Source organism: Gambusia affinis, linkage group LG17 (genome assembly GCF_019740435.1).
Source record: "Gambusia affinis linkage group LG17, SWU_Gaff_1.0, whole genome shotgun sequence".
In the NCBI taxonomy this organism is placed as follows: Eukaryota; Metazoa; Chordata; class Actinopteri; order Cyprinodontiformes; family Poeciliidae; genus Gambusia; species Gambusia affinis.
Genome location: NC_057884.1, coordinates 1,957,451 through 1,982,545, shown reverse-complemented (window position 1 = coordinate 1,982,545; position 25,095 = coordinate 1,957,451). Strand labels below are relative to the sequence as shown.

General features: G+C 39.5%; 3 protein-coding genes across 3 annotated transcripts; 2 read left to right on the top strand and 1 right to left on the bottom strand.

The window, feature by feature from the left end:
- Positions 1–96: 96 nt before the first annotated feature.
- Positions 97–8,648, top strand: LOC122819680 (zinc metalloproteinase nas-7). Its single transcript, XM_044096592.1, has 9 exons — positions 97–206; positions 414–473; positions 888–937; positions 3,584–3,653; positions 3,720–3,834; positions 4,019–4,191; positions 6,753–6,834; positions 6,955–7,076; positions 7,606–8,648. The coding sequence occupies exons 1-9, from the start codon at positions 155–157 to the stop codon at positions 7,638–7,640; spliced, it is 759 nt and encodes a 252-aa protein (XP_043952527.1). The 5' UTR covers positions 97–154; the 3' UTR covers positions 7,641–8,648.
- Positions 8,649–9,398: 750 nt separating this feature from the next.
- wdr45 (WD repeat domain 45) lies at positions 9,399–15,680 on the top strand. Its single transcript, XM_044096590.1, has 10 exons — positions 9,399–9,664; positions 11,144–11,218; positions 11,814–11,918; positions 12,632–12,737; positions 12,818–12,912; positions 12,996–13,075; positions 13,158–13,366; positions 13,911–14,012; positions 14,088–14,233; positions 15,317–15,680. Exons 1-10 carry the CDS (start codon positions 9,616–9,618, stop codon positions 15,424–15,426), a joined length of 1,077 nt encoding a protein of 358 aa, XP_043952525.1. The 5' UTR covers positions 9,399–9,615; the 3' UTR covers positions 15,427–15,680.
- Positions 15,681–16,794: 1,114 nt separating this feature from the next.
- On the bottom strand, positions 16,795–24,604 carry fbxw2 (F-box and WD repeat domain containing 2). Its single transcript, XM_044096589.1, has 9 exons — positions 24,284–24,604; positions 24,064–24,113; positions 21,811–22,097; positions 19,854–20,076; positions 19,571–19,765; positions 19,230–19,363; positions 19,054–19,140; positions 18,780–18,949; positions 16,795–18,242 (listed from the first exon to the last, which is right to left on the bottom strand). Exons 2-9 carry the CDS (start codon positions 24,083–24,085, stop codon positions 17,954–17,956), a joined length of 1,407 nt encoding a protein of 468 aa, XP_043952524.1. The 5' UTR covers positions 24,086–24,113; positions 24,284–24,604; the 3' UTR covers positions 16,795–17,953.
- Between the last annotated feature and the right edge of the window lie 491 nt (positions 24,605–25,095).

Here is a 25,095-nt window from a genome sequence, read left to right as displayed (position 1 = left end):
TTGTGCTTTTAAAACAAAATCCAGCCTACTTCAGGCTATAATGAGGTGGGTTTTCCAGTTCTGCTGGGTTTTTAACAAGGCTGCAGCTCCCAGCTGATTTCACTTCATGTGAAGACAGTGAGAGTAGTGCTGCAAGCTCGACTGGGACACAGACATGCTGCTTCAGCTTTTAGTGGCTCTAACTTTAGCTGCCTATGTGAAAAACGGTAAGAAGTCACCCACCCTTTAATCCTGTATTGTTGTAAATGTCTGTAGAAAGATCCACATGGTTCCTCACTGCTTTTGAGAAACCGTAAACTCCAGTTCTCTGGGGGAATTGAGTGTTATGATCAATGTTTTCCTTAGTCATTCTTTATATATGAATGAGTGATTGTGTGACAGTTTTTTTTTTTTGTTTTGTTTTTTTTCCACAGCGTCTCTGTGTAACAAAAAGGTAGCGCAATATGTGGGCCAGGACCCAGAGACATTACAAGGTAAGGTCACATTGTCTGTGATTTCAGTTTCAGTTGACAGTTTGGTTGATCTTGGGTAGAAAGAAAACAAAACAGTTTTCAAGACTTTCAAGAGTGTATGCATTTAGGCATTTCAAGCAACTAAAGGAGACAAAGAACCAAGATCAATACTATAAGAAAAACTGTTAGAATGCGTTCAGAAAGAATTGTATTTTTTAATTTTAAAAGGCACACTGTTCTCCTCACAAGAATCATGTCTTGCTTTTTCTAAAAATTAAATTTGTTCCTGAAAGTGGTCTTCCTTCTTTGTCCTGAAGTATTTCAAATGGCTAAATAATGGCAAAAAAATTGTATTGCAGAGCTATACCTTGGGATATTTTTACCCTTAAAATCAGAAACTGTAAAATAATAAATTTAACATGAATGTTTTCCCAGAGCTTCTATCTCGTGCCCTGCCAGTGGTGGAGGGAGACATAATTTTATCGGTAAGAACAAGCAACACTTCTTTGCTCTTTGACACTTGGGGTTTATTTGCTATGCAGTCCATTTTAAATCGGCAAAGTTTCAGCTGCAATTGATATGTGGGCTCTTGCCGCTTCTCACAAGATATTACCTAGGGCAGTTGCCCATATCAGAAACCACCACTGGTTAAAATAACTTGACTGAATACCAAAATGAACTGGTGGTACTTTAATGCAGGGTAATTATTATTAATATTTATTTTTTAATGACCAAAACAGACACGGACAAAACTTACTTCTGATCAGTGTGAGCTTTGACAGAGTAGGTAAGGCTCCAGGGTCAACTAAGTCTGGCTGTTGGCAAGATCTGGAGCAGGCTTGCTGCACAGGATCTATCTCCATGGTAACTTATTTGTTGTCTTTTCCTTGAAACTAAATCGAGACCAACAAGTTCAACCAAGATCTAGTGAAACTCATCCATGCATTTATCTTTAGTTTAATTGATTCACAGGTCTGGTTTCCCTCCACCCCTTCATTGCCTGACAATAAACTTGCTACAGAGTTGCTTACTCTTTACAGTATTGCTAATTGCATATCAAGTTTTCAACACAGTATATGAGAGAGATATATAGGCACCCTTCTGTCAAATTTTAATCGGAGTTTGATGGATTAAAGACCCTAATTTATTCCTTTTAATTTCCGGTGTCAAATTACCCCCCCCGCGTCCCATCCTCCCATCCTGTGACAGGATAAACATTCCTTGGACATCTGTTATTCTGATCGATGCAGCACATTGTTGTTGTTTTTTTTGGGGGGGGAGGGTAGTTACCTCTGGTTTTTCTCACTAAGTCAATTGTGTTTGTGCATGTGTGTCCAGTTTTAAAACAAAATGCGGGACAGACCTCTGGGGTCGGCACATATTGCGACCCCCCAAGGAAACTCTATCTCTTTGGAAAACAAATTTTCAGTACAACTTAAAACACCAACAGGATGTCTCATCACATCAGGTGAAGGATCGATAGCTTTGATGATCAGTGTTTGTGCATGTGTGTCTGGTTTACTGCAAAATGTGGGACTGACCTCACCCGTCAGGATGAGCTGAGGTCATTGTGCTCATCAGTTATCAGCTCTCAGGATTTGCGTGGGAGAGGGCATAAGGCTGGACAGGGGTTGAACCCCCTGACCCCGCAATGTGTGTGGGTGGGGGTGTGTGTGTGGGTGTGCGCATTCCTGTGTAAGAATAAACATAGAAAACCTACAGTGTAACTGTTTTACTGCATTATTTATGGTAGCACGATTAGTCAGTGCTGACTATGAGTTTGTAATTTCCTTCATCACTTTAATTTGATGATTTTTTTTTCTATAACACTTGCTAGTGTGATACATTTCAGTAAATGTTACTCATTGGTACATGTAGTTCTTAAGAATATGTAACACTTGCTAGTGTGATACATTTCAGTAAATGTTACTCATTGGTACATGTAGTTCTTAAGAATATGTAACACTTGCTAGTGTGATACATTTCAGTAAATGTTTCTCATTGGTACATGTAGTTCTTAAGAATATTAACACTTGCTAGTGTGATACATTTCAGTAAATGTTTCTCATTGGTACATGTAGTTCTTAAGAATATGTAACACTTGCTAGTGTGATACATTTCAGTAAATGTTACTCATTGATACATGTAGTTCTTAAGAATATTAACACTTGCTAGTGTGATACATTTCAGTAAATGTTTCTCATTGGTACATGTAGTTCTTAAGAATATGTAACACTTGCTAGTGTGATATGTTTCAGTAAATGTTACTCATTGATACATGTAGTTCTTAAGAATATGTAACACTTGCTAGTGTGATACATTTCAGTAAATGTTTCTCATTTGCACATGTAGTTCTTAAGAATATGTAACACTTGCTAGTGTGATACATTTCAGTAAATGTTACTCATTGATACATGTAGTTCTTAAGAATATGTAACACTTGCTAGTGTGATACATTTCAGTAAATGTTACTCATTTGCACATGTAGTTCTTAAGAATATGTGACTGGTTGTAAACAGGCCTACGTGAGGTTCCTCAAATGTAACTTTTATCTTTCGACAGTTAAAGTGAAAAACAACCTCTAACATCCCTCCATTTCCAGAATTTGTCCTTACATCATTGTAAATGCTACTTTCATTCAGTTTTTTTTCTGCTGTTGAATCAACACTGATCTTCCCACTGCTTCATGCTTTCTCCAAAATTGACTTTCTTGTTTGATCAGATCTTGTTAGTCATTTACATAGCATGATTACTAATTAAAGGTTGATTCTTTTGTGTCTAGATGCAATGAAAGTAGCATTTACAATGACACAAGGACAAATTCTGGAAATGGAGGGATGTTAGAGGTTGTTTTTCAACACCAGTCAGAGTGTACATGAATGGTTTTGTCTTGTTTATCATATGTCTTGCCCTGTGATGGATCCACTGTGGACCCTGCCTTGCCCTCTGATTGCCAGCGATAGGCACCAGTTCCCCTGGTGTCTCGCAATAGGAAAAAGCAGGATTAGAAATTGGATAAAAGTTTCAACCTCAGCATCCTGTCTAGGTCGAAACCAACTTTAAAACAATGTCAACTGAACATCAGTAATGTATATATATATATTTTTGTACACCTGTATGTTGCTTTACAGAAACAGAGGAATACAAATGGTAAACCTTGGCCAACTACAGACTTGGCATATGAGATCAGTCCACTCATAGGTAAGTAGTAAGTAAACTAGTTAGCACCACTCACAAAAAGTTGTAACTGAGTTTATTTTTTTTAAGAATTCATGACGGAGAATATCCTGGCTGGCATGAACATGGTGTCTGAGCACACCTGTATAACTTTCCACAAGAGAAACTCTGATCCAAACTACGTGTTGTTCCGTCCTGGAAAAGGGTATGTAGACTTTTCAACCAGGTGTGGACATGGGTATGGTGCTTCATGCAGGGTTTCAGCTAATTAATTTAATATGCCTAGGCCACCAACAGAACACATGCTCAACCCAGCCTGCTCAGGAGAGAGTTGGGATCAGAATGATTGTGTCTAATAACATGTCTGTGTGTCATCTGTTGCCCCTTAGCTGTGCTTCAAACATCGGCTTTCGAGAAGGCAGGCAGTTTGTGTATCTTTCGCCATTATGCTCAGTGGGCAGCATTGCTCATGAGATCCTTCACACTCTTGGCTTTTCGCATGAACACACCAGGTCGGACCGGGCTGACTATATTGAAGTTATCGTGAAAAACATGATCGAAGGTAATGTGACATCTATATTGCTTCTGAATTCAACAAATACACCATGTTCCAAATTATTAGGCAAATTGTATTTAAGTGTCATAAAGATTAAATTTTTTTGTTGTGCTATTAAATTCATAGATAATATTTTGTGGCAAGGCTCTTTGAATCCCTATAATTAATTTCAGAGAGTTTGATTAGTTTGTCTGGTGAGCTCAATTAAAGGAAATCTACTTAAGAAGGATGTTCCACATTATTAAGCAGGCCACAGGTTTCAAGCAATATGGGAAAGAGAAAGGAACTCTCTGCTGATGAAAATCATCAGATAGTGTAGTGCCGTATGACAAGATATGAAAACGTTAGATATTTAACAAAAACTGAAACGTTATCGTACTGTGAAGAGATTTGTGGTTGATTCAGAACAAAGATGGGTTTGTACAGATAAAGACATAATGAGGAAGGTTTCTGTTAGACAAAATCATCGGACTAAGAGAGCAGCTGTTAAAATGCCCTTACAAAGCAGCAAACAGTTATTTGAAGCTGCTGGAGCCTCTGGAACCTCAAGGTGGAGGATCATCCAGAGGCTTGTTGTGTACTGGTACTATTGGGCCACCACTAACCAGAGCTTACAAGCAGAAACGGTGACAGTGGGCCCAGCCATACATGAAGATTAATTTTCAAACAGATTTGTTCACTGATGACTGCTGTACAACCCTGGATGGTCCAGATGGAAGCAGTAGTGGATTGGTGGTGGATGACCACCACATCCCAACATGGCTGTGACGTCAGCAAGGAGGTGGTGGAGTCATTATTTGGGCCGAATTCATGGGGACAGAGCTGGTCAGCCCATTCAGAGTCCCTGAAGGTGTGAAAATGACCTCAGCAAAGTAGATGGACTTTCTGACTGATCACTTTCTTTCATGGTTCAAAAAGAAGAGCCGAACCTTCAGTAGCAAAATCATCTTCATGCATGACAAATGAATGCTGTAAGGAATACCACTGTGTCATTGGCTGCTATGGGCATAAAAGGGGAGAAAGTCATGGTGTGGTCCTCTGATCTCTGACCTCAACCCTATTGAGAACCTTTGGAGTTTCCTCAAGCAGAAGATCTGAGGGTGGATGCAGTTCATATCAAAACAGCAGCTCTGGGAAGGTTTTCTGACATCCTGCAGAGAAATTCAAGCAGAAACTATCCACAAACTCACAAGTTCAATGGATCAAGAATTGTGCCGTGATATTAAAGAAGGTTCTATGTTAACATGGAACTCAGTCTGTTAAGATGTTTTTGATTGAAATAGCTTTTGATTTTAGTACATGTGACCACTTAATGCTACACATTCAATAAATGACCACTTGCAGTTCTTTATAATCCATAAAATGTTTGGAAAACTCATAAGTTTTCCAAATCAGCAGTCTAGAATTACAAATAGACAGATGTTTTATCAATAATGGTTTATCTCTAATATCCCCGTGTGTTTTCTTATGTTTAAAGAAAACAAACATAATTCAGGAATTTAAAATCGAAAAAACAATTTGATTTGACATCAACCCACCGTTCTTAAATGTCCATGAAGTTGCATGACCTGTGTAAGCAAATTATTCTACATAAGAGCATACTCCCAAAAGTTTATTTATAAACCCAACTTCATACCTCAATTTCAAGTATGTCCAATTAAAACAAATCCCAAGCAACATTTCCGACAACAGTATTTCTATTGTCATCAGAAATATTGCCCAGTGACTGTTGTCCTTATACCTGTTGACGTTTTCCAGCTAAAAAATTGTACCTTGGAGGCCAAATGTTTCATCATCATAAACAATTACAAATCAGAATTTGGATTGCTTTCCTTGAAAAACGTTCATTCATTGTTTATTCTGAACCCTCACATTAGAAGTGATCAATTTAGACGGAGGAGCTAAAATAAATGTGGAAATTCCTCTGAGACAAAGGTTTTGTAGTACTGTAACATGTCATTGCCTTTCAAATCAAATGGTTTGGTGGACTTGGATTTATGTATTAATTCAAATCAATTAAGAATTTCAGGCACAGATATGTTGTGATCCAATTGTTTTCCAATCTGTTTGTGTTTGACATAATCAATTAATGTCACATCCATCATACTAGTTATAAGATTTGGTGTTCCTGTACACCAAGGCACTCAGGTGCTCTATAAAGCAGCAATTAGTTTAGTTTGTTAGTGTAAAAAAAAACAACTGGATGAGACGGTCTCTTAATTAAAAATAAATTAATAAATTCTATCTACTTTAAGCCTAGGCTGAATTCTGATTGCTCCTGTTCAATTATTTTTCCCAATAAGTATTTATTGGGAAGAAATACCTTAAGGTCATTGCTGATTTCTTTGCTTCTCTTTTGAGGCAATCCCACTGATTAAAGTATTTATTACAACAGTTACATGTCTGAGAAGGAGTATTTAGAAACTTAACTTCACTGTGATTGAACATGTTGAGAAGAAGAACAATGGCTTCATCTCCACTTTAGGCAAACATTGAATGCTTCAGTCCACATTATGAGGACTGAGGTGATCCGTTTCCTGTCTAAAACGTTGGTCTGACTGTTTCAGGTGTGGAGAGCAACTTCAGAATAATTCGTGGGAAAACTTTTGGTATTCCGTACGACTACGCTTCCATACTGCACTATGGACGGTAAGGTAGTTTATATATATATATATATATATATATATATATATATATATATATATATATATATAAACAAAAGTTTGTTAAATGTAATTTTTTTTGTAAAGATTACTGTTCATTTGTCAGGACTTTCTTTTCAATAAACGGAGAACCCACCATCATCCCAAAGAGAGACGCAAGGAACATGGGACAGAGGCGTAGACTGACGGAGTCAGACATACAGAAAGTCAATCATCTCTATAAATGTGGTACGTACTAATGTGGACCTGCTGTCCAGGTGAACAGTGGCTGTGTTTGTGTGTGTAAAATGTAAAGGAGTGACTGCGTCTCTAGCCTTCAGACATTGTTACATTTTAAAGAAAACTAATTTAAGCTTGTCATTGGTCACGTGTGAATAAACGTAGGAGTGGGTCAGAAATGTTTTGCAGCCAGTAAAAAAACGACTGTTTATGGTTTATACAACAGAGTAAGGATAAATGTACCTTCAAATCTTGACGGGGTTCCTTTGTTTTTAAAAAGATCCTGGTAAAAAAGGAGGTTGACTCTTAAACTGGGGCTGCAACAGATTGTTGATGTGGCAACCTGCAGAAACATCAACCTTTTCAATCTCAGTTAGAAACCAACAGATTTTTCCATAAAGCATGAAAGGTTTATTCTATTACTTTATTAAAAAATTTTTGCTGCTCAACAGTTCAAATTAAACTCTGAAATTTTGAGCAAAGGTTTTTGTGGAAAACTCAACTGAACAAATGACTTGGTTTTCTTTTTTCTTCCTAGATTCCCTCAAATCAAATACTACAGCGGAAGGCTGAATTCCTCTCTTTCCACCATCGCCTCCTGGAAGCACATGGAAACCATCAGAGGGGTGTTGGAAATATGAATTTAAACATGGTAGTTGTAATGATGTTTAAACTTTAGTGCATGTTGAAATATTACATTGATCATGATTGTTTTGAGTAGGCCTCAATTTAGCTTAGATTTAGACTCATAGTTTAATCAATATATAACTTAATCAGCAGAAAAATATTTTCTTAAATGAGCACGATTTGATTAAAATGAATCTAATCAGTAGTTTTTTTTATATTAGACCATAGTCTTAAGAAGTATATGTCATTCATCTGAAAATGTTTTAGTTCATTATCAAGCAAAGGAGTTGAACACTAATCAGAAAATATTGAATGTAACAGATATTTTGGTATTGAAACTGCTCATGTCCGTTTTATGAGTTTGAAGATATTATATGAAACTGGTTAATATTTATAATCAAAATCTGCTGTTTGATGCACTGTGTCAGAGGAGAGGTCAGGAGAGCTCTGTGTGGTTCAGGAACCAGTTTGAAGGGATGAAAAACACGGACAGCTGATAAACATTTGGTCTCGCTTCCTTGAGTAAAATGTTTCTGTATGAAATAAACACATCTATTGTTAGTGCCCTGGGAAGGTACTCAGGGAGGACAGCTTAGACAGTGGACAGATTTATCCCTTGGCCTTGGTAATGTATGGTCTCTGGCGTGCAAACAGCAACACGTCATTACGGGCTGTTTGAGACCACCTCTGAACTACGTTAGAACGCATCAGACAGTAGAAACATGCATTCATATGAAAGTAATTGAGCTAAAACAGCTGGTCAGATCAGTGGGGTGGAACTGTCTTAACTGCCCCACTCTGTGGTCTCCGAAGGCTCGTCTTCGTATTTTGGTATTTTTCTAAGGTAATTAATTTCTTCTTTGTGGCTTTGGCTTCTGCTGATTATGTTGAGATGTTGATGTGATTTTATGCATTTGATTGTTTGAATAAATTCTGGTTGATTGTGAAGTTGAACAGTGACTGTTGTCTTTGTGGTTTCACTTTTACACACGACATTAATGGACCTGATGAGACGAGCAACAAGTAACAACTATCTCGCTTTCTCAACAGCAGGGAACACAGAACCTTCACTGATTAGCAGTTTTCCTTCTTTTTTTTAAAAAAAAAGGATTGCAACCTAGATATGATTATTGCTATTGTTTTTTGTTTGTCCAATCCCACCAGTTTAGACAAGCAGATGCCCATGTAGTTTCTTCTAGTACGTGAGCATAGTGAAATATTTCCCCTGTTGTATAACTAACGTCTGATTAGATGTAGAACTAATATACACTTTACCTGCTAAATATAAAAATGTTATTCACTATGTAGATGTAGTAAATAACATTTCACTTTCTGCTGAGTAATTCACATGGTTTACCACAGATGTCTTTCCATCCAGACTGTACATTTCCAGTTTTTATTTTGTTATAATTCCAGCATGAAAGACGCTTTCAGAACAACACACAAGGTGGAAGAGTGCTTCAGAACTTCTGAGCTCTGTGTACCTGAGAAAACTCAGTGCTTTGTTTATAAATGTCTAACATTTGTAAGAGTATGCTCGCTGCCCATAAGTGATCATGTCCTGTCACTGAATTAATACATTTTAAATGGCAATTTCGTGGGGCCATTATTTTAGGATTGGAACGATTTTTGCTTCAGTGTCACTAAACATATCCTTAGCAAATTAGATTTTTAGAATGCAGATTTGTCCTCCCGACCACCTGGTGGCAGTGATGCTCCAAGAAACCGGCAGCAATGGAACGAAGCAGAGGAAGAGCAGCGGTTTGTTTGTTTACATCGTTGAAGCTAATGCTAATGACGCAGCTATAGTTCCAGCTACAGCGGCCGTCTCTCTCTACCTGCCGCCTGAAAGCTGTGTCTCCTGTTCCGGTTTGTCCAGCGGTTGTGAATAAAGGCGTCGTTCCGGAGGATTACAGCAGCCATGGCTCAGCAGAGAGGAGTCAACAGCCTCCAGTTCAACCAGGACCAAAGTAAGCTTCACTCTGGTCCCACTTTAGGAAAAAGGCTTCGTCAGTAAGGCGAAGTTTTACAATTGCACAAAATATCCCCAACTGCCGCAACTTGTGGATGTGTTCCAGTCGGAGAGCAGAATAAGAGAAACCACCGCAGACGTCTACAGGCCTGGGGGAGGCTGTTGTTGTTTTGCTCTCTCTACTCCTACAGTTTTGGTTGCATCAGAGCTGTCGGTGTTTGGAGAGTTATTCATCGAATTGACACATTTTTGTTTTATGGGATTGATTCTGAAAATGAAAATATGCAATGTCCTTCCTGATTTTATTTGTTGGTCCAGCAAACGAGAATAAACACTAATACATACCTTCTATATTCCTTTGGATATTTGTTCTCCCATGATAGATCGTAAGGTAGTATTCCTTTCAGTTCATGTTTGTTTATATAGCACCAACTTAGAAATGTCTCAGGCGCTTTATAAGACAGACAGGTTTGATATAAATGACATACTTGACACTTTGAGCCATGAGAACTTTCTGTGGATTAGGAAAAGTTCACAACGCTAAAGACAGCAATAGTTAAGGTAACTTCTATGAGAGGAGAAATGCAGTTAAACATCAAAGCTTTGATCCTCTGGAAACCAGACAAAAGACACTGATGAACAAAGAATCACTGAGCCAAGTGTGTTTTCTATTGAGAGGAAAAGAAATATTTCAACTGTAATCCATAACAGTAGGAAATGTCCAATCAAGTTGGTATAATTAAACTTTATTTAAATACGTTTGTATTTTATGGACTGTGGTACTGAAATAATGAGATTTCTCTTAATGAGATTTATATGAAAATGTTAAAAACCACATTATTTTTTACTCAATCAACCCAGCTTACTGTAGTTTTCCTTTTTAATCACAAAGATGAAAAGTGTTTGCAATAATAGGCTAACAGCCAAATCTTTGGGTAGTGCTCTCGGCTAAATAAAATATTTGGCTGAACAAAACAAGATGTCTTCCTAAACATAATTTATCGTCCAGCAAAATGTCTTTTTGTGACAGATCTACTAATTCATGTACTTAAACATCAAGTTTTTTGATGTATTGTGGATATAATCACAAATATTCTCAAACCTAAGGTGTAATTTAACTTGTATATATATGTACATATTTTTTTTGTACATATTTACACATTCTTCTGATCTAAATTAAAACTGTCATATGCAACATTAATGGACAATTCACACAAATGACCATGAGTAAGGCTTACGTCAAACAACTTCATCACATCAAGTCAGTGCCAATGTTGTGTGAAAAGTTGCCTATTTTTGACCCTTTTTACCTTCCGTAGAGATCAACTCAGTTTGTTTTTGAATGGTGTTGAGTGTTTAGAAACGGCATCAGCTTCAACATTTCATGGATTCATTGTGTAAACAGCTGGAGGCGCTCCCGACTGAAAACCTGCAGAACTAACAAAGAGATGAAGTTTGAGCTGTTTGTCGTCTGCAGGCTGTTTCTGCTGCGCCATGGAGACGGGGGTGAAAATCTACAACGTGGAGCCGCTGATGGAGAAGGGTCACCTGGGTGAGTCCTGGTGGAAGTGGCTGATGAGCCGCCTGCCATCACTCCACCACTTTAATGAGAGTTTTTATCAGCTAATCAACAAACCTCTGGCCTGTTAGTGACTGGAAATAAATGCTTTGCAGTAGAGGTGGGCGATACGGCATTGTCTGGTATCGCTGATGCTGATACTGATACTTTTTATTACTTCAGTTTGATATATCAGAGTTCTCACATTTAGCCATTTTTATGGTTTATCAATTTATTTTCCAGCAAAAAATTTATGACAGGCCTACATATAATTAACATAAACAAAAACAATAGAAAAACAAAACAAATTTGTCTACACTTTTTTTCTGCGTTAGAGTTGAGGTACCACAACATAGAAATAGGAAAGCTTGTAAGTAAATCTGTAACTAAAGTCTAATTTTTTTTTTCCACAACATACTGTCAAAATTATCAATGTTTTGGATGGCTCCGCCCACCTCTGGTTTACAGCTCACGCGATGAAAATGTGATGCTGAACGTATGCCTGAGAGATGAAGACCTCTGTCGTCATGACAACTGTCCCAATACTGTTACAAGTCAGTGTCCTGTTTGAGTGTTTGTGTTGTTGCAGACCATGAGCAGGTGGGCAGTGTGGCGCTGTGCTCCATGCTGCATCGCTCCAACCTGCTGGCCTTGGTTGGAGGAGGAGTCAATCCCAAATTCTCTGAAATCTCCGGTGCGTCGGCTTCTCCAGAATGTTCTTTTATTTTTTATAATCAGCCTGACCTGTCTTCGTTTATGTTGTACCTGCTGTAGATATTTGGAATATGTATTTGCTTAGTAAAGGATCCCCACTAGTCTCTGCTGTAGCAGAAATTATTCTTCTTGGTTTCCACACCAAACATTACAATCATTCCTGCACAAACTATTTCAGACACCCTCATTATCAGACACTCTTGTCCCTAGTAGGATCACCTGGTGCCTAACGGTCAATGGACGACGGTCATGTTTTTGGACTGTGGGAGTACCCACACAGGGAGAACATGTAAACTTCATGCAGGAAGACCAGGGCTGGGAATCGAACCCACGGCCTTCTTGCTGCAAGGCAGCAGTGCTACCAACTTCCCCACTGTGCATTTTGATATGGCTACATCAGCCATATCAAAACTAAATAAAAAACAAAGATACAAATAAAACTGTAACAGACTGAAAACAGATTGAGGCATTCCATCAATTTCATGTACATTTATTCTGTATTAAAATTTACATAATCAGCCATTCATAGTGTGGGTTCGAGGCAGAGGCATTGTAAGAGTACTGACAGAGTTTTGTCTGGTATTAAAGGCATGTCTGTTGTAGGTGGGTCACTCCTACAGTGAGAATAGAACATGTGTTTCTCATTCATTAAATTATTGGGCATCACTTGGATTTGCTCTCCTCTGGTTTAAGTTCTGATCTGGGATGACGCTCGAGAGTCCCGAGACCCCAAGGATAAGCTGGTGCTGGAGTTCACCTTCACCAAATCGGTTCTGGCCGTTCGCATGAGGCACGACAAGTGAGTTTCCTCTGACCACTGTTACCCGTCCCCATCCGGCCACATGGATCCACTGATCATGAGATCGCCTGTTGTCGTAGGATCATCATCGTGTTGAAGAACAAGATCTTCGTTTACAGTTTCCCAGACAATCCAGTCAAGCTTTTTGAATTCGACACCAGAGACAATCCTAAAGGTGAAACTCTTTCTTATTCTGTAGCTTCTTTGTCTCTCCTCTTATTGTCTTACTTCTTGACAGCATTTCTCTCCGACCTGCAGGTATCTGTGATCTGTGTCCCAGTCTGGAGAAACAGCTGTTGGTATTCCCAGGTCACAAATGTGGCAGCTTGCAGCTGGTTGTAAGTTCCAGACTCGTGGGAGGACGAGTGTGTCTGACTCTGTTGTTTTAGCCAACAAGCTGGCACGTCTTGTCTCTTTCAGGACTTGTCCAACACCAAGCCCGGCACGTCGTCGGCGCCGTTTACCATCAACGCCCACCAGAGCGAGATCGCCTGCGTGGCGCTGAACCAGCCAGGCAGCGTGGCGGCGTCAGCGTCCCGCAAAGGAACCCTGATCCGACTGTTCGACACCACGACCAGAGACAAGCTGGTGGAGCTACGTAGAGGCACCGACCCGGCCACGCTCTACTGGTGCTGACTGCAGCACACAACAGATCACATCAGATCACATTAGATCACGACAGATCACATCAGATCACATTAGATCACGACAGATCACATCAGATCAAAACAGACCACATCAGATCACATTAGATCACAACAGATCAGATCACATTAGATCACGACAGATCACATCAGATCACATTAGATCACGACAGATCACATCAGATCAAAACAGACCACATCAGATCACATTAGATCACAACAGATCTCATCAGATCACATTAGATCACGACAGATCACATCAGATCAAAACAGACCACATCAGATCACATTAGATCACAACAGATCACATCAGATCAAAACAGATCACATTAGATCACATCAGATCAGAGTGGAAGGTGGATGTAGTTTGGGCCTTTGGTCCAGGTCTTCATTTAGTATTTTTGCATTTTTTGAAAAAGTAAACAGCTCTGCGTTCACCGTAAAGTTATGGCGTATTAACCATGTGAAACACGTGACCGGCGTTATCGGCTTTCCTCCATTGAAGCGTTCCCCGTTTTCTCTCTTTCAGCATCAACTTCAGCCACGACTCGTCCTTCCTGTGTGCCTCCAGCGACAAAGGCACCGTCCACATCTTTGCTCTGAAGGACACCAAACTCAACCGACGCTCGGCGTAAGACCCTCCGCCTGCTCCCGTCCTCTCACTGCTGCTGCTGCTGCGAGCTTGAACGCGTCTCTCTCCCTGCAGCCTGGCCCGTGTCGGGAAGGTGGGCCCTGTGATTGGTCAGTACGTGGACAGCCAGTGGTCGCTGGCCAGCTTCACCGTGCCCGCTGAGTGCGCCTGCATATGTGCTTTTGGAAAAAACACGTCCAAGAACGTGAACTCTGTCATCGGTGAGGAAACCTGCTGTCGTGCTTTGGCGTCATAAACGTGGCATTTCCTGCGTGTTACATGATGCAGAGAAGCTGGAATGAAGCTCAGTAAATGTTACTGATAAAAACGGAGCAGTATTGTAATAAGAAGATATACAATAAAATCTTTTTCGGTAGGATCTTATTTATACCAATCAGGGCTGCAGCTAACCATTATATTAGTAATGGTTAGCTGAATTATTCTTTTGATTATTCAGATGATTAATTGGTAAAAAAAAAAATTTGCCACATTCTGCAGATTTTTTTATTTGACCATTTCAGCTGTTTTTATACAATATTAGAAATGTGTTAAAATATGTACGTATGAAAATAATAGAATTTTTAAGAAAATAAAATATTTTATTGTCTGAAGTGCAATAACAGCATTCCCTTAGTGAACACTTGACCACTTCTAAAAATCGCTGATTAGTTTTTGTATTAACTAATAATTAGATGGCAAGAGGTGGCTAATAGATTTTGTTTTACACAATTTGAATCAGGTGAAGCTAAAACGATGACTTCATGAGTTCTGGGTCGAACATATTTGCAGATGAAGAATTTTTTTTTATCTTGAATGCAAATATTACATATTTTTGTACAGTTTTGGCCTTATTACCGCTCTGAGTGTGTTGTTCTTTCAGCAAATGTTCTTCTTTTGAGTCTGTATAATCCAGTGAACGATTTATCAATTACTAAATGAGTGGAAGATTATTTCAATAATCGATTAATCACAATTAACCATTTCAGTCCTAATACAAATACTCCCATCCAGTAACCTGGAGTTTTTTACGCTTGGCATTAGTGAGACTGACGGGGAGGAGGCGCTGTAACCGAATGCAGCCGCCATCTTTAAACACTTCTAGCAAAAGCCAGTCATCTTAGCTTTAGCATCATCATCCTGTACTTCAGCTTCACTTCTACATCCTGACAGAAAAAAAACATGTATTTCAAGTCCGTTTACTTTCTTCTCTAAGGTTATATTTCTCCCAGTAATTTTGAGCATCACTGTAGTTTTCTATCCTTGCCTTCTCCTGCCGTCTATAAAGCCGCCTCTCTGTTCTGCAGCCATCTGTGTAGATGGGACCTTCCACAAGTACGTCTTCACACCGGATGGAAACTGCAATCGAGAAGCCTTCGACGTGTACCTGGACATCTGTGATGACGACGACTTCTGAGAGGAAGGCAGAGGGACGAGACGGACCTGAAGAGACCGCTGTGGTCTGGAGAAGGAAAAGACCACCGAGCTGCAGCCTGTTTTATCGAGAGCCTCGTTTTAGTCAGTTGTATTTACAATGTGCAGCTCAGTCGGTCAAATGCAGCCCAACTTACCTGGATGACGAGTGACACATGACTAATGTGCAGGATTTATGGAAGCTGACAGTGAAAAAAATCTGTTTCTTTTATTAGTAATAAATGGACCTTTTCTTTACATGTTGCTGCATAAGTTGCTGTTTATCATTTGGCATTTATCTTGAGATTTCAGTGTATGTTTTGCATCTTTAGTGCGTCCCTTAGTTGCAGTGTATCAGAGGAATAGTTTGGATTTGTCAAAGTAAGGTTCTGTAGTATTTCTATACTATATTTCCACCAGGAAAGAAAAAACCCAGGAAGTCATAATTATGAGAGTGAAAGTCATAATTTTGACTTTCTGAGTCCTGCTTATGAGATACGTGTGACCTTGAAAGTCACAACTATAACCCTTGTTATTATAATAACTTGGAATTATGACTTCCTTTTGGGCTTTAATTATTATTTTTTCTTTCATGGCAGAAATGGGCTTCCGTACCATAGAGACCTTGTAGTAGCTAGCATGTTCCTGTGCAGGAAATGACTCTCCACAGAGTGACAGTCTCGCCTGTAGCTTAAGTAAAACATAAATATGACTTTGAGCTTTACCTTATGCTTCAATGTTATTCCCTCAGCAAAAACATGCCTGAATTGCTGCCTTGATTATTTCTTGCATGTTTGAGAAATCCTAAAATCTCCCATGGCAACCATTCGTTGTGCCTATAGGCTAGGTCTTACCGAGTGCTGCCTTTCTACAAAGATCCTCCTCCAGCCACGCTTCAGTGTCACAGAGCAGCCCGGCCCCACTCAGCTCCTTCAGACTAGCCAGCAGCAATTAGCAAATACCTACATTTAAACAAACAGGTTTACAGCTCAAAACTTTGACATCAATAATGCAACAATCAGTAAACCATTAATGGGAAAATAACTACTGGTCAGAATCTATATCTAGCAGTGCAGTAGGTTACTTAGTTATGGCTTGTTCAGTTGTATTCATTAAGAGCTAACGAGTCAAATGAAAGAACTGGAAAGTGATATAAAGTCCTCAGATAATAAAACATCTTTAAAGGGGCAGTGTTATGTTTTTTTCCAGGTGTATAGTTAACTTCAGTTGGTATAAAAATGCTACATACATGTTAAACATGAAAAAATAAAAGTTGCCTTTGCAATTTGACACCTTGAAATCTTCTCTTAAATGAAGACTAAATAAAAATGTACAAAAGTAATAGCAAAACACAAAACAACATACAGAGAGGTCTTTTACTACGACGTTTTATTAGAAAGAATGAAGCAGATAGATTAAGGTGACTCATCGTGTGGGAGAAAACGTGACAAACACTATGCAAGTCCATGTAAATATATTAAACCTAGAAAGATTTCAAACACATCACCTCGCTTATGTCTCATCATTATACATACAACTCACATTGTTGTTTTGAATACCTGAATTAGTGCTGCAGGGACAAGAATACAACGTAAAATCGACTTAGTCTGATTACTGTAAATGATAAATGTGGTGTTTTAGATATAAATAAGCAAATAAAAAAAAAAAAAAATTATTTGACCCAACCAAATTCATTCAAACTTACTTTCTTTACTGTGTAACTTTCTGTGGAATTTCACAAAAATATGCTGAACACAATCAGTTCAGAAAAGCACTACGATGAGCAAGAAATATCCAGAATATAGCAATTAATGTACAGGCGTCTGAATATGAAAAGATCATGAAGTGGTTTCTTAACTGCAGTCTGCTGGAGCCGTTGTAAAGAACTGAAAGGCACGTCACATTTATCAAAGCTGACATTTAAACCAGATGTCCTTAAAACGAACAGAGTGTTTGACATGGTACACCGCAGCACTGTGTCAGCTTCAGAACCCTTCATGTCTTCATGCGTCGCCGTTGGAAACATAGTCAGCTTAAGGCCACACTGCTCCTGTTCCAAGATGTCAGCTCAGTGACTGACATGGCAACCCCAGTCAGCTACAGACGTTCTCACTGGTGAGATGCCAGCAAAAGCAAAACTGCAATAATCCTGCACTTTTACACATTTACATACATTACAAAAGATATCGATGTTATTTTGGTTACTAAAATGTTTTTTGTTTTTTTTCTGCTTTCTTGGTCATCGTCATTTTGGCTTCATGGAAGTTTTTTTTTCTTCTTTTTTTGAAAGAGGCGCTGATCCATTTTTAGCACAAAAGTAACCATTTGACTTCAGTTCTTAGCTGACCTTCGGCTCCATTGGTTTGTGTTGGTGTGTGTAAAGTTCTAGAGGAGGACTTGAATGATGAGGAAGAAACGGGTGAAGACAACATGCTTTGGTCCGTTAATGATCTTTCTTGGCAGTTATATATTTGAGAGAACATGGTGGTAGCTCACAGGCCAAACGTCCACAGTGTGACCTCTCCATTTTGCTAACCATTCTCCTTCCATAGAACTAAGTGAATGCTATGGTCGGGCATGCTGGTGGCAAATACCAGTCCAGAGTCATTGCCCCCATCCAGGCCGTTCAGCCAGGAGGTGACGCCTGCCAGGAAGCTGGATCCTCGTTTGGATTTCCTGTAGGCTGGAAGAGGCCAGTGGCCTGAGATAGACTCTGTCCTCAGGTCCATGACATACAGGAAGTGGTTATCAAAAAGGAGAGCAAACACCTCACCGAAGCTTAGCAGGGACAGGTTGGCTGGGTCCTCCATCTTTATTACTCTGAGAAAAGGACAACAGAGTTGTAAGGATTAGAGAGACATCGACTGGGTGTCCATTAACCACAGAGCTGCACAAGTTGAAAATAAATTTGCTTCATGGAAATACACCAATTTGGAAAAAAACTCAGTTTTCAATTAAGTTTTTGCGTTAGATCGAGGTGGTTTTTCAGCTGAATCGAAATACAAATATTCTGCAAAACTGCAATGAAAACACTTTTTTTTTATGTCACACGAGTTACATCATCAACAGCCGGATGTTACTACCAGCAAAAACGAAGAAGACAACATGGGTCCATGTGCTCCACCAGAGCTCTCACAGCATCACATACCCATAGTACATGACTGATGTACCTGCGTTCAAAAACTACTGACTAGGCATGTGTACTGCAGTACATTTAATCAGTATGAATGCTGTTGTACATATTCTTCTGTTTTCTGCTGTATGATATTCTGTTGTAAAATGAGAATTTGTTCTCAATCAATTTAGCTGGATGAATAAAGGTAGTCTTGAACTAATGTGATATTCTGAACATTTTACCTCAGAATTTCGAAACTGGCAAAATCCCACTGATAGACCCCCAGGACGGAGCTGCAGACGATGTAACGTCCATCAAACTGCAGGCGAGGCTGAAGGCTGATGCTGCGGTCCTCCGACACCGACAGCGTCTTCAAACACATGCAGTTGATTTCTCTTCCTAAAGGCCAAACCTGCAGAGTGAGCAAAACATTCAGTTTCATCCTGTGGAGCGCTTCTCACGAGGATGAGAAAACCTCCAATGACAAAATGATTTCCAGTAGGCTCAGAACTTTACCTTGATTTCATACTTATCAGCACTTAGCAGGATATAATCTCCAGGACTGTGTACCATGGATTCTACTTCACTCCTCTGCAATATCACCTGATAGGAGACCAAACCAGGGGGAGAGCAAACAGTGAGAGTCGGCGTTACCAACCAAAAAACACGATCCGTCAGCATGCTGATCTCACCTTAGTGACCCACTCGGTGTGTCCAGTGAGCGTGTTGAGGCAGGCACCGGCAGACAGAGACCAGACCTTTACCGTGAAGTCTGCAGAACCGCTGACCAGCACATCCAGTTCATCGTTGTAGTCCACACTAAAGACTGTACACACACACAGAGACTGTAACCATGGTTGTGCATCACCCTGAGTCTCTTACATGTCAATGTAGTAAAAACCGTGGAACATGATTGATGTACGTCAATGTCAGGGCAGGAGAGGTTTCTAAATCACTCAAACATTTTATAGTTTCAGCATTGTCTAAGGCGTTGCAAACTCCAGATGGACATTTGGTCAGCATTCATACTGACCTGCTCCAGTGTGGCCCCGGAACTGTTGGATTTTAGCTCCGGTGCTCCATTCCCAGCATGCAATAGTGTTATCAAAGGACCCGGTCACTAGCTTCTGTTCATCAAATTTCACCGTGGCACATGTGTGTGTCTGAATTCCATAAATACACTGTCCAGTTCGCACATCCCATAATTTGGCAGAGAGGTCATCAGAGCCTGCAACAGAAGGAGACAAACATGATGACAGCAGGCAGAGTCACACAGAGGAACTAACACAGTCAGAGGCAGAGCCAATGAAAGGTACCTGTGCAGAGCAGGCCGTCCTTGTAGTACAGGGCATAGACTCGGGCACTGTGGCCAATCAGGGACGACGTCTCAAAGGCCTCCTGGTCCTTCAGCTGCATCATACGCAGTTTAGCTTTTAAGTAGACACCCTTCCAGTGGGCTGCATCCTGAATGGATTCATCGATCCGCCAGCCTAGCTCCCGACACGCACTCTGCCATACCTCTGTGCACGAGCTGATCACCTACACACACACACACACACAAACACACACACACCTAAATAGCTTTAATATTTGCTTCTGGGAGTTAACTTGCTTCACAGAGAATTCAGCTAATAAGATTCATGACAGATTTCATTACAGTTCTATGTAAATATTAACTTTGTATTATCATCATCAAAATATCTTCGCTATGACAACTTGACATTAACCTAAGAAATCCTGATCCGACATAAATTTGTTATGAAAGTATTACTGATTAAACTTTAAAAATTATGTAGCTTTATGTGGTAATATATCATTGCTCTGCCATTTTGTTTAGTCTTAAATTTCTTAATTTAATTGATCCTACAGTTTTACAGCAAGATGTGTACAAACCACTTTGTATTTGAAACATTATTCAAGGCTGTTTTAAGTAGTGCAATACACCATCTTCACCAGTGAGTGGCAGCAGTGCACGAACAGGCGTGCAGTATGATGGTGAAGAATAAATCTTCCATCTTGTGGCAAGAACCTCACTGCAGCAAACAGAAAGGGGCGGGGACGGACCGCTGTCAGTCTCATACCTTTTTTGGTAATGGGACCATTGCACTCCGGAAGTGAAGGGGCGCTATTTCCTATATTATTCGCGGCCTCCGGTTTTTATTTTCTTTTGAAATCTGTCATATATGCTGAACAAAATCAGTTCAGAAAAGCAAGTTAAAAGGATTTTCACCCTCAGCATGTATTTGAACTTCTCCCTTTTATTTACTTCAGCGCAGCTCACAGTTTTTAACAAATTCTGTAGGTTTCGGGGTACTTCTAAATCTGCTCTTTAGTCGCATCTTTTCGGCCCTGCTACTGCCTCTAGTGGCGTGGGGGTGGTAACACAACTAATCTAATTACATTACTAAATCAGAATACCACAAAGTCTATATAATATTATTCATTATTAATTCTGGCATTACTGGAACCGTAACATATAAATTCCCTCACTAAAGAACATATCTTTTCATTTCATTTAGGAGGTAGAGCTAATTAAATGAGATAAACAAGAACTGAAAGTGATCCCAGTTTCACTTGATGGCCAACTGTTGAAACTGTGGTAAATTTTAAATTCCTTGTGTCATTCCTGGACAGTCAGCTCAACTTTTCTGAAAGCACTGTATCTTTAAGAACGGTTCTCAGAGACTCTATCTTTTAAGAAGATCTAGTGATCTGGAGGAACCCAACTTGAGGTTGGGTAACCCTCTACTTAACCTCTAGGTAAATAGTGGTGAAACAACTCTGTCTCAACTGTTTGCTGAAAGAACATGGACGATGGGAGGAACATTTTAACAGAGAGCATCCATCTTGGTTTTTGACAGTTTGAACTTCTGAGCTCATGAAGGTGTTATTGTGTTCCTCTGGCAACTAAGAATATCTATTAGAAGTCATTTATTGACAGTGCAATAATTATTCTTAACCAAACTAAATGATAACATTTACCTACAGCATGCTAAGTGTTTTGCTCTATTCACAAATTGTTGATAATGTAATTATATGGATATTATTTATTGCTTTAGAGTCAAAGGAAAATTACCACATTGATAGACTAAATAGTTTCATCTTATTTTTTCCTATATATAAGACTCTACAAACAAAAAGTCTCTCAGAATAATATACATGGCACCGTAAAACCAAAAATTTGAATTTTTGCTTGTATCTGTTACATTTACTGTGATGGACTGCAGCCTGCCTGTTGTATCATGTTACACTACATGAGCTCAGGACCTTTACCTTATTCCACTGTTTGCAGACCAAGCAGCAGGTGAGCAGGGTCTGAGGATCCAGCCACCGCAGCAGGTAGAAGGCCAGCTCAAGGGGAAGGAGGCGCAGGAAATCTCGTTTCAGCAGCGTCTCCAGGCCATTGGACAGGTGACGGAGCTGGGCGGCGCTGCTCAGAGAAATGAGCTGATCCAGACACTGGTTACGCTGCTGGTCGCTAAGAGAAAGGAAGGTGGCAGAGACCGACTCCAGCCACCCCTCAAAGGCCGTTTTGTCCATGGGCACATGACCAGCAACACCTGCAAAGAGCAAGGAGTCCAACGTGTGACTTTCAGTTATGCATTTACTGATTAAGGATTTATTTTTGCTCATGTGGAAAAAGCAGTTATGTATGACTTTCTTTATTAGTATTTAAACTGAAACCAACAAGAGGACAGAATCTGAAATGTAAACGTTCAGCGTTGGAGCTGAGTTCCCTCAGTTCACTGAACCAGGTTCTGATGGAGGTTTCTTCCTGTCAAAGGACAGCTTTTTCTTTCCAATGTTGCTACAAGCATGCTCAGTATGATTATGAAAAAATATCCTTATCCTTTCAACTTTCTCAAATATTGTCAAAATACAACCACCACAACATTTATTCATGTTATCATTTCATGTTATCAACCAACACGCACAAAGACAACTATGAACTGGGAGGAAAGTAGTACTTGACTTTCCAAATGACAAATAAGAAATCTGAATAGTGTGGTGTGCACTTTTATTCAGAGGTGTTTACTCCAATAACTCTAAATAAGGCATTTCAATGCAGTCAATTTCCTTCATAATCCACCTAACTAGTAAACGGAGTACCTTTCAGTGGAAAAGCAGCAGTTCTCTGAAGGCCTCAGAGGTTTGATAGAGAGCATGAGTGGAAACAGCATCATCAGATGTTTTTCAGGGACGTCAGTGGAGCTTTGAGCTGGGAGGATGCCACATTCAGTCCTGATCCAACATCTCCAGCGTTTTCTCTGAGCCGTCTCCCAGATTATTTTACATTTTCTATTCACTTCATATTCCCGCAGCAACTCTACGTTTTTGTTTGCAAGCAGAACATTTAAACTGCTGGATATCATACTGTTTGCTTGTATCCAAATACATGAATTAAAAACGTCCAACTTCAGAGAAAATATTAAAGGAACCGGGGACTTCCCCTTTAAGCGTCTCCTTGGATACGAGGCGAGAGTAAGCCTCTGATTAAAGCCGTTTTAAAAGATGTTAGCTGGTAAAGTTCAAATGTTTCTCTGCATTTTTGTGTTCTGAGAAAGCCTGTCACAAGAAGCAACAAATCAATTTATCACATAACACATTAAAAGGTGCTTCATCATTTTCATTTGCATGATTGTTTGTTATTCTCGTGTTTCTCTCTTTCTACCAAAGTCTGGATAAGAAAGGCTTCAGTTGGGTGCTTTGGCCTCAACTAAACCTGCTAAGAAGGACAATGTTGACAGAGACAACAGTTTCTTGTTGTCTTCAAACACTTAAGTAAGTGTTTGAAGACTATTGGTATAGTTCTGTTGGAGTGTCCAACAGAACTATACCAATAGTGCAAAAAAATGTTAAAAAGGTATTGACAAACCATGTGATTTTTCTCCTTCACTTTGCATAAACTCATACTCTTTATTTCTGTAAAGAGGATGTTTATCTCTTTTTTCTTAATCCACAAAATAGAACCAATCATTATGTCTCTGTATACTCCAGAAACACAATGATCCAAAATTAAAATACAAATTCAAAAGTTGTTACAAAACAAATTAAAATGCTCTGCCAAAAAGAAGGACAGACAGAACCAAGTCACGGATAAATAGTTTAGAAAAGAGGAATTATCCTGTATGACATTTGACCTTGTTTGAGCTAGATTAGCTCAAACAATCTAGCTAATTTTTTCAAAAGTTGTATAAGTTGTGAGGTCAACACTTTTATCAAAGAAGGACGGCTACAAAATAACATGATCTTCCAATGACAGGTGTATCTGCGTTTAGCTTTAAATGTGTAAAGTGACAGCCAAGAAGGTTCCGTAAAGTCCTGCTCATACGACGACATCTATTGTCATCACAGACAGAAAATTAGATTATATTTCGCACAAACTGGGTTCTAAAGCAGCTTGCAGGACACAGACTGCTGCAGCTGACAAGCTTGTCCCTTGGCAGGTAGCAGGGGACAAGCTTAAAGTAACTTCATTTCTAAATAAAATGCTCCTGGTACTGTCAGAGGAGCAAATTTACTCACCTGGACTGGCATAAAGGTGCATCGATACACAGTTTGTTCGGATTCTGCACCTGAAAAAACTTTATTGGCCATAAATATTCTCAGCAACACTACCCATATAGCTACTTAGCAATGTCTGTAGCCGTCTTACTCATGTTATGTGCAAAATAATTATCATGGGTCGAATTCTCACTACAGTCAGTTCAATTACAACACGTATAGGTTTAACATTTCCACCAACCTGTAAGTTGCAGGAAGCTTTTCTTCGCCTCTTTCCTTGTTTAGTCAGTAGCAGCGTTAGCTTCCATAAGCTAACCTGCCTAACTAATTACAGTGTCCACGTAACATAGCCGACTGGCTTCTGAGAGCTAGCCACCATACACAGTGCATTTGATTGTTTAATGCTTAAATGCAACGTTTTTTACCTAAACGTCTTATTCGCATTTTGAAAGCAGGAAAACAGCAGGGAGTAGACAACGATATCAGTATTTGACAGCATGAAAACCAGCCGATAATAGAAACGCATCATCCTCTCCAAGTATTTTTTATGCCCTGCGCGCTGTCACAAAGGATGTATCTGGAGCAAACTACTCTCTGATAACAGAAATGAGATTATAGCTTGCTAATTTTTTTGTACACTTTCCTTTTATTTTTCTTAGTCTAGTAAGAAACAATAGTAGCATTTCATGTTCTTGTAAATTATTTGCCTGTTCGACAAAACAACGGGCATAATTTAACATAGTTCGCAGGTCTCTGACTTCCGGTGTTACACAAATAGTGTAACGGAGTGAAATATGGATGTAAAACATGACCGAAGTGGGTTTCCTTTTGTTAGGCTCCTACAAGTTGGTTTCTGTCATGAGACAATCGATGCTTGATTAGGAAAAGCCTGTAAAGTAACAGAGTACAGATATTTCTGACAACAGCCGCGCAGAGAGTATGTTTTAAAAAAAATCTTGATCTGAAAAATATTGCAGCAGGGCCGAGCACAATTTGACCTGTATGTCTCTCAAAAAATGGGGGCTCAGACCAGTCCAGAAATAGTTGAATGAC

Bases quoted from the DNA above. Each gene is read 5' to 3' on its own strand.
- LOC122819680 (XM_044096592.1), top strand. From the start codon at position 155: ATGCTGCTTCAGCTTTTAGTGGCTCTAACTTTAGCTGCCTATGTGAAA. The intron at 207-413 runs GTAAGAAGTCAC...TTTTTTCCACAG, and splicing joins AGCTGCCTATGTGAAAAACG to CGTCTCTGTGTAACAAAAAG. The intron at 3,835-4,018 runs GTATGTAGACTT...GTTGCCCCTTAG, and splicing joins TTGTTCCGTCCTGGAAAAGG to CTGTGCTTCAAACATCGGCT.
- wdr45 (XM_044096590.1), top strand. From the start codon at position 9,616: ATGGCTCAGCAGAGAGGAGTCAACAGCCTCCAGTTCAACCAGGACCAA. The intron at 11,919-12,631 runs GTGCGTCGGCTT...CTCTGGTTTAAG, and splicing joins CAAATTCTCTGAAATCTCCG to TTCTGATCTGGGATGACGCT. The intron at 12,913-12,995 runs GTGAAACTCTTT...TCCGACCTGCAG, and splicing joins CACCAGAGACAATCCTAAAG to GTATCTGTGATCTGTGTCCC.
- fbxw2 (XM_044096589.1), bottom strand. From the start codon at position 24,085: ATGCACCTTTATGCCAGTCCAG. The intron at 19,141-19,229 runs GTGAGATCAGCA...GTCTCCTATCAG, and splicing joins ACACCGAGTGGGTCACTAAG to GTGATATTGCAGAGGAGTGA. The intron at 18,950-19,053 runs GTAAAGTTCTGA...CTCACTCTGCAG, and splicing joins CTGATAAGTATGAAATCAAG to GTTTGGCCTTTAGGAAGAGA.